General features: G+C 42.4%; 1 protein-coding gene across 4 annotated transcripts in view; it reads left to right on the plus strand.

The window, feature by feature from the left end:
* The window catches only part of magi3a (membrane associated guanylate kinase, WW and PDZ domain containing 3a), a 113,884-nt gene that overhangs the window by 57,450 nt on the left and 43,219 nt on the right, over positions 1 to 13,215 (plus strand). For 3 of the 4 annotated variants that reach the window (XM_067525598.1, XM_067525599.1, XM_067525596.1), the window contains exon 2: positions 11,262 to 11,378. The exons of the other annotated variant lie outside the window; for it this stretch is intronic. In XM_067525598.1, coding sequence (XP_067381699.1) covers positions 11,262 to 11,378 — 117 coding nt within the window. The remainder of the gene's footprint in view (positions 1 to 11,261; positions 11,379 to 13,215) is intronic. 4 annotated transcript variants of the gene reach the window in all.

A 13,215-nucleotide genomic window follows, 5' to 3' on the forward strand; every position in this document is an offset into this window, starting at 1 on the left:
ACTTCAGACTGGATCAGTCTTTGAGCAGCACAGCTCCGAGATTCACCCATTCGGGCTTGGTGTCGTTAGTGCCATGCTCTCGTTCATTCTTGTCAGAAAGCCCCTCATAGTTTCAAAATGCTAATAAGACGCTCTGGGCGCTGTTGGATCATTGTGACACTTGGCCGGGGATCTAACAAACGTGTGTGATTTCCGTCCGTCTTAAAGTAAAGTCGCACTCACTCTGCTTGGAGCCTCTGTAGTAAGCAGCTTGAATAAACATTCACATTTGCTTGTGACGTCCATCTGATACTTACCTACATTATACATACATACAGTGCACACACCTCCAACCGCTCTCTGCAGTGTTTATACGTAGATCGGGTGTTGGCTGACTCGCTCTAAGCCCTTTTATTTCTGTCTCCTAAGAGCAGCGAGCACACAGATGTTCCTTTTGATTCGCTCCAGTTCCCCCCTCCTCCTCCTCCTCCTCCTCCTCCTCCTCCTCCTCCTCCTCCTCCCACATGCATCAGCCCATTGGTCATGTGGAAGAATTATTTATTAAACATAATTAATGTCTGCTCTGTGCAACCGGAAGAATACAAATTCCATTCATCAGAGAGCTCCTCGCTAACAGCATGAGGTAAATATTCAGTTGACATTCAGCAGTTGTAGGGAGGTTTTTGCCTCTGGTTCTCTTCATATCTGCTCTCTGGCGTCTGGCTGCTAAAGCCTTTTCATCTGCTGTGAGTGACTGATGTGGCTGCCCTCTCCTCCCTGGGCATCTGCCCAGCTTATTGAGCAGAGCCTTGTGTGTGCCTTCAAAGAGCTACAGATAAATCATGGACTAAATGTCAGTATCCAGTGGCCGAGCAAATGTCCATAGGCTTTACGAAGCTCAAGTCACACGCCCACCGCTGTGCGTATGTTCTCAGAAACCCTTACACCGCAGCTATTCTCACACAGATACACAGACGCACATCTCCCTAAGAGGTGGACATAGGGCTGAAATGACTGAGGACCAGCTGACTCATTACACTGATAGGCTAGTATCAGGTTCTGTAGCCAAACACTCCAGCAAATGATGGATGGCCTTATTGTTGGAGAGTGGCTTCTCTTCATGTGCACCATCCCGGCCTGATCCGGTTGTGACTGTGTGTGAGTAATAGTGTAAACACCATTCTTTGTCACTTTTCTATCTGCGCTTACTGGTCATGGCATATGTCAAGGAAGCAGAGTGAAAGACCAGCTACGGACTTTTGTTACTTATCGTATATACTGTTCAATATGAGCTTAAGTGTTTTGCATCTGTTCAGTTTGCTCCTCGGTGTAAAACACCCATTTAAAAATAGTTTTTCCTCTGTTGCAAATATTATTTGCTCGACAAAACTCGCCACACGGTGCACTTTGTGGCATTTGATCATATCAACTGCTCTTCCTCAGTAGACAGTGAGTTTGCCCTAGCTGCTACGAAATCGCTCAATAAATGTTTTCTATTTATTCTGAGCACTTCAAGGACGCCATACGCCCACGTTGGCTCATAGTTTGTGATTAAACTTTCATTCATGCAACTGCAGCTTTTCACCGTATTTCTGGCAGTTTTTTTTTCCATGAAAAGTCTCTTCAACATATACCATATAACATCAGCTACTAGACAGAAAGCATGTGTACATACTGTATATATCTTGAGTATATTTATACCTAAATAAGCTTTAATTTTTTCAGATGCCTCAAATCTGCCTGTGGGGCCTCAGAAATGTTTATTAAGTCAAACAAGCAGTCCAAAAACTGAATTACAGCGAAAGAATGTAAGCAGTTCGCCGAGGATTCACAGATTAAGGAGCTTTTATTCTGGCGCTTTTTGACTCTTTTTTTTTTTTATAAATTGTGAGTGTCTCTGACATTTTACTTACTCAAGGTTGTTTAGATATTTCTAAACCCATCCCCAGTCCAGATTCCCCTTGTGTCTTCTATCAGTTCCTTAGAAGTCGTGCTGTAGCAAATTTTCTCATTATTACTGGCCTTTATAACGATTCATCCAAAACATGCTTCCTATGTAAGTGGGAACATATGCAGTCCTCTGTAAATTTGTCACATTAAGTGGATATCTCCCGAAGCTGTGTTTGTGTTGCCAAATTCCCTCTTTTTGTTGCGTTCTGTCTGTAATGCAACAGATAAGCAGCGTCCAGGAAACGCTATCGAGGGAATTTCACACTAAAAAAAAAAAAAACAGATCCACTCGATTGAATAAATTCAGACTTCTCGAGCCTCGTTTCAGCTTCGGATACGCATTTTTGCACAGAAGATGTTGCCCGCCATCATTGCATCGATTGTTTGACTCCAAAAATGGTTGCAATAATTTATAGACTATTTGTTGTATGGAAATGTATCTCCGGTGTGTGTGTGCTCATGTCAGCAGGATGCCATTCGAAGGTGTGTGTGAGTGAGTGAGTGAGTGAGTTGGAGGCAGCATCTGGGTCAGTCCAGCAATAGGAGATTCACACATCAAATCAAGCTGGTGCAGCTCCTCAGGCTCTGCTTTCTAATACAATGCCTTCTGCTTGGTTGTGCATATTATTAGCAGACGTCCCTAAATCATCACTGCTGACTATCCACCGCCTTTGAAGTGAATCTTTCTAACATATATGCAAACAAAGGAGCCCACTACCTGCCCCGTGCAAATCTCCATCACTTATACAAGCAAACATTCTGTCACAGTTAACTTTCATTTATTTTATTCTATTTTTTTTTTCTTTACACCTGTGATATGTAGCACTGTCACTTAGACATTTTTTCAGACCTCACGGCATCCTAGTCTTGGATGAAAATGCTAGGTGTGTGTGTATGTGTGAGAGAGAGAGAGAGAGAGCGAGAAAGTGAAGGAGAGCAGTGGAGGAAAAGAAAATGATAGATACTTTTGTGTCCCCTGGGGTTCTCTCTGATGCATCAGGCTGTGTATTGTCAGTGACAGCCCAAGTTATTGAGGCTAAGAGCACATCACTTTACTTGCTCTGCAGAAGTGTAATGCACAGGGCTGCAGAGGTTCTGGAGCATTCTATTAGTGAAGAATCGAACTGTGGCGTATCTGGTTTTGGGGTCTTCATAACTTTACAACTTTGAGAAAACTCATCTCTGTCCGTCTCTTAGCACCGTTTTCCTTCTGCTGAAATTGCTTCTAAAATATGGTTAACTAGTCTGTGAATGTGATTATGTAATTAAAGATGTATGGCTCCTATCTCCACATGGTTTTTCTCTCCCTGATCTTCAACAAAAGACTGATTGATCTCTACTCGTGTTACTTCCTTCATTCTCTCTGATCCCCAGATGACAATGAAAACGTTTGTCTTCCCCTCCACATGATGGGATGTAAACATCACTCACTATGATTGAGATGAGGTGAAAAAGGTCGTTCCTCTCTTTGATCTCACTGTTCCTGGAAGTGAGTGAGTGCCCGTGTACATTTGTATGAGTGCATGTGTGCTGATGGACAGACTGAGGTTTTAAAACCACAGCAGTGCAAACAGCAGCAGGTTTTTGAAGATGCACAGTGCAACAGGAAGCTCCCTCTTTTGTGTGTCACATCCAGACGGGCGCCACACAACGGATCAGCCACATGAACAATGGAGTGAGGAGGAAATGTGCTCGGAGGCTCACACACACACACACACACACACACACACACACACGCAAAAACAGATAACCAAACTCCTCACTTCTCTGCATTACGTTAGCATTTTTATCAAGAAACAGAGGCAGGTGCAAAAGCCTGAAGACATCTTGTTAAAAATCTTGCTGTGTTCATCTCCTGTGGTTTCTCTCTCCCATCATCCCCCTATTGGTGCCCGGGCACAATTCTGGAAATTTATATATAAGCAATATCCTTGGCAGCAGTGGGCAACAGGGGTCTCCATGGCTGGTTAAACACAGTCTTGCTGTATTGACCTGTTTTTCTTTTCCTGCTCATGTTAGTTTTTTCATTCGCACTGTATTTCTGCAAGTTGGGACATTCTCAGTATGTGGTTCTTTAGTAAAGGACGGGTTCACAATTTTCCAAGTTATTCTGTAATCAATAGTCCTGTGCTCAAATAAGTAGTTGCTTTTAATGCCTTTGCCTGTTAAGACAGGCCTTAAAGGGGTCCTGCATTTGTGCAAAAATATATTACAGTTTTTTATGTAGACAGTATAAAACCTTTCTGCCTTCTCACTCTCATTGCACTTACTTGTGAAACTTGTTACTTGTGCTGTAACATTAAATCACTGCAGCGATTTTTTACAGCAGTATTTGCACTGTAGGGCCTTTTTTATAAAATACAACATTAATCATAATCACAAACTAAGGTCAAGAGCACAGAATTAGGGAGCCACTAAAAGATGCAAAGGTGTCCATGCTTAATTTATAGCAGAGTTTTGTTGTTTGCTCCTGATTTAATTAATTTAACTGCGGATGCTTGTGAATAATTGCATGTTCCCTGCTACCTGCAGAAGTAAAAACTTTTTTTTGAATACTTTATATATAAGCAAGCCCTTTTATCTACATGAAATGGAAAATTGTTTTGATATTAATCGCTGGGCAAGTTTAAAATGACTAGAGAAATCGGTCACCATCACTCACTGATCCTTTTTTCGTCTCCATCTGATGAGGCTCACTGGTTCAGCTGGTAGAGAGAGGGGGGCAGGTTTAGCTGCGAATGTATTTTTTATTTTTTTTTGCTCACCAATCGACAACACTACCTATTTTTATTATTTCTTTGTAGTTCCAAAGAGCTTACTTTGCACTGCACGGCATTATTACTTTGAAACAAAATGTGATTATTTGATCACGAGTATTTAGCTACTAAATGAAACTGCGGCTGTTATCTATACTGTGATATACCGGCAATTATTTTCAGATTTATAACTGAAAAACCATAAAATATATAATATTATTATTAAATATATGTTATAATATTATAATTATATATATAATATATAGAATGATATTATATATTAAATAAATGGTTGATTAAGTATTAACCATATAAAGAGAATTTATCTTGGGCTACTTTTGGACAGTTTGAACTTGCAACAGGGTGAACTTCTGTGACCTGATGATGGTACCAGGTAATTAGTCAGAAGAGCACCAAAGTCAAATAGAATTCTTCCTGTGGGCATCTCGGATCTTATATTGAATTTAATCAAATTTCATTGGAAGCCATGCAGGAGTTGTGAAGGCATTTCAAGTGTTAGACAAGCCACAGGATCAAAGTAATATAGGAAATATATTACTGGATAAGTGAAAACATTAATAGCACCAAAGCAATTAGAAGTGGAATCCATCTATTCATGGGCACAAAGGATATGCTTAGCGATGTATTTAAAATATTTCTGAGGCATTTCACTCATTCAGTTGCATCATGATGTTGTTAGCAGACAAGAGACAGGATCACCAAAGTCATTTAGGTGTAATTTCTGTGAACCGACAATATCTACAAAGTTAGTTCTAATGTGTGAAATATCTGTCAAGATAGCCCCTAAGTGGGAGGATGAGCTGCACTGGACCTGATGGACTGCAGGGAAGATAATCGTTCTCAGGAATTCAGCTGGTCATAAATACTAGGCAAAGGAGAGATTTGTGACATGGCCTGTCAGTGTCATCCACATAAAAGGAAGAGGAGAGAAGAGGGGAGAAGGCCCCCACACGCTCAGGACGGCTGCATGGTGACTGTTATTTTCCCCCCGATACCCCAACTACAGACAAACCTTTTCTCCAACTCAGCTTGTTAAATGTCTCCCTTTCAGTCACAGTAGGATCAGAAAGGAAAGTTTCAAGGTCACTTCTCACTGATTGACAAAAAAATATATATAAATACATGATACTTTTTTTTCACATGCTGTAACACAGTGAGTGGGAAGGACACAATAGCTTGAATCAATGGGAACCTTTTAGAGCAATAATGTATTAGACCTAACTAATGGATACTTGGTGGAGTCAACCAACAATAGCAGACAAGCCTTCCTGAGCCATGTACAGTATTTCTGTATACTGGGGGCTTTAGGACACCATCTGTGCTTATTGCCAGGTGCACTGTACATTATCAAATTGACTATAATAAGAGTGCAACATTAAGCCTGCCCACAATGTGTGGCAACACCGTTCCTTTCAATTATCTATTTAGCAAAGTAGTTTGATTAACTTTTTAATGATCCGGGGACAATGTTATTGTCATTGTCCAGCAAACTTAAAATAGTGTCATAAAGACGTCTTCAGGGCTTCATTCCTTTCTATATTGTGTTATCAATAGGAAATTAAAACCTATAAGTAATTAACTTTCATTATGAAAATGTTCTTTTTTTCAGTAGAGCAGAGATACATTTGGAAACATGGATGTTGTATTTTCAACCTGGTCATTAGCCATTTCGTAGGCAAAACACCCAGCTTGTGCAGCCTGACCTTATGTTGAGATACGGCTCCTCTAATTGGATTTCAGCTGGGGTGCATCTTACCTGAAGGGAGAGAAATGGGTGATTGGGGACATTGATTCTGCTCATGTTACATTTTTCATCTTAAAGCTTACCTCCATCTGTAATTAATCTTCTGGGCTCTGCAGCCACTGTATGACACCACACTGACTCTGTTTTGGCAGCCAAGTACAGCTCTCAGCTTAACTGACGGCTGTAGAGAGGAACAGAGCTCGTCTTCACGAGAAAACGGTCCACTCCTCTCCTGTTTCAAAGGGGGTAACATTTGGGTTAAATTAGGGCTCTATAAACATGACTGTGGATTTTGGACATGACACCATTACGACCACTGCACGTCTGTTTCTGTGTGTCGGCTGGTCTGTAGAGAGGAAACAAGAAAAGCCGAACTCACTGCCTTTCTAAGAAGTAAATCTAAAATGTTGATCGTCTCTCTGTCTGCCTGTCACGCTGAACGAAGCGGGGTATTCTGTTGCCCTGAGCTTCTAAGTAAACTTAACAAGGTGGTAATTAACAGATGGCGGGGGCCTTCTTGCTGTTTCCGGAGCTGTAGCACTGTCAGTGAATTGCCTCATTAGACGCCCACTGACACCCCTGCTGGTGACATCTCTGCATTGCTTCCACTCTCATTTGGGAAAGGCATTGTGTCTATGCAAGCCCATCGTAATTTAACTGCCTGTTTACTGGGTTTTGGGTAAATATTTCCACTGCTAGTCAATTGCTTTGGCTCTGTTGAAGTGAGGGCATGGTGGCGTGGCCAAAAAATGAGCCAAGCTACTAGAGGTTTAGCAAACCATGGCTCTTTTTGCAGACTAGTCCTTTTATGGTGTGAAGATCCACGGTATCTGCAATAGAGCAGAGGTTCTTAGGTGTGTTTAATCAATCAGAAGGTGGAAGGTGCCGTTTTAGATGAGGGTGGAGCGGGAGAAGTCAACGTCAACAGCTTGATGGACCGAACACACCTCATCCAATCAGCAAAGCGTAGGGCAGAGATAGTTGGAACAAAGCAGTGTAGCTGGCCTTGAGGACCAGGGTTAAAAACCTCCTGGAAAAGAGTTTGGAATGGGCCATATATTTCTCTCCAAATCTGACCTGAGCCCAAGAATGTGCTCACCCAAACTGTCAAGTGTATCGCATTTCATTTCCAAACCCGACCCAAGCTTGAGGCAGTTGGGTGTTTCTCTAGTACGTGTCCCTCTCTCTCTTCGAAAGACCTACAGGTCAAAACCTCTCTTTCTTTGCTTTTGCCAAACTGTTGATTGAATTGTACTTGAACCCAAACGTGATTTCTACATTTCTACGCAAACACCAGCTGGTCCTGTTCACTTTGGGTATCCAATGTCTATTCTGGATTTGCAATGATTCATCTTCTAGTCTGGTTGTTTAAGCATATTCCTCATTCAGTAATAATGAAATATTTTCATTTTTGATTGCATCAAATTAGAAACTAAATTACAAACGCTGTAGCAACATATCCACAGATAGAAGTTGGACAGTTTTTTTTGTTTTTTTTAGAAAGAGACGATGGACTGAAGTTGTTTTCAGATCTTTTTGACTATTAAACAACTTGTCTGTCTGTAAAAGACTTTTGCAAAGCACTTCAATAGTTTTGACATCAGTTACTAAAAGTGACAGATGGAGAGTTGAGCTGAAAGTTTCTCATGGTAGATACCAAAGTGTCCTAGAAGACCGGGGGAAGGATGACAGGCAGCAGCATTTGCTTTGTTGTTATGTATGTGCATGTGTGTTAGAGAGGCAGAGACCGGAAGAAAGTGGGGGTTTTATTAGTACATCAACATAGTTTATTCTTCTATTTTATAGATCTAAGTAAAGCCTATTCACTCCTCCCCTCATCCTCCAGAGTTAGCGCTTGGTTTTTATTTCCCTTTATCTACACTGATCCAAGACAGGCAGAGCGAGGCTGCAGTTGAGACAGTAACAGAAAGATGCACGCATCACTTAAAAGCGGAGACTTGAGCTATAAGAGAAAACTAAAGGTTAAGTGGCTATCAGTGAAAAAAAAAACGAAAAATGGGACCTGCAGGCAACAAATAGCTGCTGGGAGCCCTGTGGGGATCTGCCAGGTCTAATGAATCCCTACAGCAAGAGAGGCAAAGCTGCACAGTCAGAGATGGTGTGGTAGAATAATGATGAAAGGGCAGGTGGGGAGATGCAGGGTGGGTTTTCCACGTGTTGCCCCATGCATCATCATTACTCCTCTTTGCAAACATCTCTGACCCCTTTTCCCCCCTTCCACGCCTCTGTTTTTCATGATTCCACAACCTTGAACTGCAGTGCCTCCCCCCCCCCACCGGCTCCCCCTTGGATGAGAGAGTGTCTAATAGCCAGATGACAAGGCACAAAGGCTTCCATTGTGTCCCACATGCCTCGTACTACCAGCCTGGCGGACCTGGTGATGTGCTGCCTTGTAACCTAGCGGGAAGTCGCAGCTCCCTCCCATTCTCTTTTCGTCTCTGGAGATATGATGTAGCTTGCTAACACAACCTGACAGGCGGGCCACAAAGAAATACCCTGTTAGAAGCACTTGAGTGTGAGTTAGCTGCAAGCAGGGGAGCTGATTTGCATGTGTTTGTGTGTTATGTGTCCATGAGAGAGAGAGAGAGAGAGATTGATTTAGTTGACCCAGTGCCGGATATCTGTGGTAACAATTAGTATGCTATATTGTTCTTAGTGCAACCAGCTGATCTTTAAAGGCAGCGTGGGGAAGTGGCATTCCCAAGCACAGCGGATACCCTGGGGGAGGCCACCTCACTTCCATTCCCTTTAACATGGGAATAAGCCTGGGCCCTGTGGGTATTGTTTATGTGAGTTCTGAGGTTTCTCGTGTCTCATAGCTTCTGGGAACATAGACCTCAGCCTTGTGGCTTTCAAGTTCTGATGCGTAGCCAGACCCAACTGTTGTTTCATTGACCTAAATTCCACACATTCATACTGTGACAGTTAAAAGTCCATAGAGTTACATAATGGAGAGCCATGCTTGTCTTGGCCCTGGCCTTTGTGTCACCTTGTGCCTCTGCCAGACTGGAGAACCTGGACTATTTCAGCTGAAGTAAATCAGCAAGCGCATGCAGAGCATCTAGAAGCCACAGAAACAAAATACTCGATCTGTTACCTTGTGTGCCTGCCGAGCATAATCCCAAAGTACCGAGTTGAGCTGAACACTCAGCAAGCACGAAACTCAAAACACACGAGGAATCAACCTCCCTGCCCATCCTCTAATAATCTAATCCCAGCGGTAGCCCTTTCATACCCTCATAGCTTGAATGAGACAACTTTATATGATATGATGAATTCGGTAAGCTATACATTTTTTGCTCCCCAAGCAGCTGCATCTATCTTTGAATCGGCCCTGCTGAAAATGGGTGTCATAAAAACGAAAAAACTGTTCCTGTTTCAGATTAGAACTCCTGTAGAGTGTCGGATGCGTAGGCTGCTCGGCACTTTAAAAATGTCATTACTTTCACTGTGGGAATATTTCTCTTTGTTACTATGCAATGTCTTTTTTTTCCCCAGTTTCTTTCTGCCATTTTATACTATTTTGAACTCTGTTACTCATTTGAGAGAGGGGAATCGTGTGTGTGTGTGTGTGTGTGTGTGCATTTGTAAGAATGTGTGTGTGTGTGTGTGTGTGTGTATTGGCAAACAGATTCAAATCCAACCGAAATAAGTAAATCAAAGCAAATGTGCAGTGACAATTGAGGGTGATCAGTGAAATGTTGAGAGAAAGTGTCTGGCACGCTGGTATAAAAACGTGTAGTATGATGAAATATTCATCAGCAGATTAGCCAAAGGCAGAATTAGTCTAACGTGCATTTCCAGTCTCTGTAGGTTTATAGCTGAGAGAGATGTATTAGCTTACTGACTGATGTTTCTTACTGTGTTCAGGTCTCAGTTGGAGTCTGTGTGACATCATTTGTACTGTAGCTCTGTTTTGATTTGTCAATAGTTTCTGGTCTGGAGAAGATGTTTAGAATCCTAACACTTGCGTCAGATGCTCTGGCAGCAAAAATGACCACATCCTGGCTTTGGAGAGCTGTAATTGAGGCCCCACAAAAGATAAAAAGCAGATGTAAAACACAAAACCAGATTTGATTAAGTCACAGTGCAGGTACACAAGTGCAGCTCCGCTAACTCACTGCCTCTGGCTGTAGGAGGTTAATTGTGCAGCCACCACTAAGGAGCTTTGCTATTGATGGCAGCAGTGTAGTGGAAGTCATATTTAAAACACAACCCGCACGCTCCATCTCGAGTCAGAAGCTTCTTTTCTACTCACAGCTGGAGTCTACTCTTGCAAATGCAAGGGAATTCTCCTCGTCTTCCTCCTCACTTCAGTTCTCAGTGACTTTCAACCTGCGGCTCCAAGGAGAATGGTAAATGTTCCTCCTCTTGAAGATGACTGTGCAGCCCCCTACTCTGTCTCAGGCTTTTCTTCAACTTTTGTCATTCCCAAGGAGCACCAGTCCTAATGTTGTGTTCCTCCTCTTCGCTATGCATGCATCTGCATTTTAACTAACAAACCCAATTAGGGTTTTATCCAGTGACAGCTTTAATCTTTGCCTTTCAGTAACTGCTGTCCAGACAGGGAAACCTTCTGTTTTGAGGCCTGTTGCACGTGTTGCTGCCCGTTTTGTTGCCGGGTCAGACGAGCATGATGTAGGATGCGATGAATTTAAATTTTAGAATGTCTCTTTAATTGTCTCAGAATCACATGGTCGGAGTAGGCGTTTTGTAAATGAGTACCCACCATGTCCTCCTACGTGATTTAATTGTTGGACTGACCCAGATTTCTTTTTCCTTTCCTCTAGGTAAGGTGCTGAATACTGATTTGCGTCACTACCTCAGCCTGCAGTTTCAGAAGGGTTCCTATGACCATAAGCTGCAGCAGAGGATCAGGGACAACCTGTACCTGCGCACCATTCCCTGTGAGTAGCTTCCACAGCCTTGGGCACACTGTCTCCTCTCTGTCTGGCTCCTGCTTGACCCCTCCAGATGGAGTCTGGTCTGTTCTCATGTAGAACTACAGTACCTGCTCCATCCTAATTTTTATAGCTTCAAAAATAGACTTTGTTATTTTGCACTCTCTTATCTCTTTTCCTCCTCGGTTTACCTGATTATATGAATGCCTGATTCATCGAGAATAAAAAAAACCTTGTATTCACTTCATAATCTCAACATAATTGGTACAAACATAGGCTTATGCTTAATGTAGCTCTCATGGCCTTGGACAACTGGAGGAGACATTGATATGGACAGCAAACATCACCTACCTGAGTAAAATGTCAGAAAAAGCTGTTTTAGGAATGGGGGGGTGCAGATGCACTCTTGCTTGGTTCTCATCATTAATTGCACATAAATTAGTTTACTGTATATACTGTCTTTACCTCAAGACAGAACATTATTTTATACCTGACTGTCTTATTTAAATAAACCAAGCCCAACATGTGTAAATGACACCTGATTGACAACGTATCTGTAATCAGATTACTTATCATCTTGTTGCAAGATGACCTATCATTTACCTTTTTTTGCAGGTTTTACTTTAAGTAAAACAGTATTGCCAGGTAGCATTGCCAAGCTCTCGTCAGCACACGTCAGGCGTTCAGGGACGATACAAAATCTTTCCATCCATTATCTCTAACTGCTTCTTATGTGTAGGGTCATGGGGGCTGGAGCCTATCCCAGCTGTCATAGGGCAAGAGGTGGGGTACACCCTGGACAGGTTGCCAGTCTATCTCACAGGGCCGCAGAGAGGCGTCCATTCACAGCTACAGGCAATTTTACAGTCACCAATTCACCTAGCGTGTCTTTGGACTGTGGGGGGGAACCCATGCAAACTCAACTCAGAAAGGCCACAGTCCGTCAGGGACGCAAACCCGTGAGGCGGCAGCACTAACCACTCCACTACAGTGACCCTGCGAGGGGCCTAAATAGCTGCCACAGCATGATGCCCGTGCTCATTACAGCAGCCTGAGTGGCATCTGAGAGCGCGAGAAGCATGGCTTCCCTTCCTCCAACTACACAAGTGTGAGGCTTCATTAAGTGTCACTCTCACCACTCACCAAAGATGACAGGAGCTCAAGACAGTGCCAGTGATCCGGGGCACCATGAAATCCCTGACGCTTGGCTAAAGCCGACGTTTCTGTCCCCAGCCCCACAGCCAGCTACCTTTCTCCCTCCCTGAGCATTAATATCTGTCGGGGTATGACAATCAGCTTCATATGTCGTAGTGCTAGATAAGAAAATGAGGAAGGATGAGATGAATGTAGAAAAAAATGCCTGAGGTTTTTAATACTGACGTTTTTTTTTTTTTTTCTTTTGAGAAGATTGAACAGAGCTTTAATTTTAAGTCACTGAGACAAAAGACAGAATAAACACCAGGAAGATGAAATGGAATTGTCTGCATTTGTGGTTGAAGTTCAGGTGGTCTAAGTACAGTGTATTTTAATAAATGTCACAGCACTTATTGTTTTTCTTATTGTCCATATTGAATGTATCATTTAAACACTGTGTGGGTTGAAAAAAAAGGACATAAACCCCTCAGCTAATCACATCAACATACTGTATGTTAACTGAAGTCAGGAGTTAGTAAAGCTGGAGTCCAATCAATGAAAGGTTGGAGGTGTGGGTTACTGTTACTGTGACTTACGGTAAATTTTAAGTTAATCATAAGGAGCTGATGTGAACCACACCTCACATTAAAAGACATCTCATAACTTTAAGATTGGTGATTTGCATAAGGTGCATACAGATATTTATCAT

The sequence above is a fragment of the Channa argus genome, chromosome 13 (assembly GCF_033026475.1).
Source record: "Channa argus isolate prfri chromosome 13, Channa argus male v1.0, whole genome shotgun sequence".
Classification (NCBI taxonomy): Eukaryota; Metazoa; Chordata; class Actinopteri; order Anabantiformes; family Channidae; genus Channa; species Channa argus.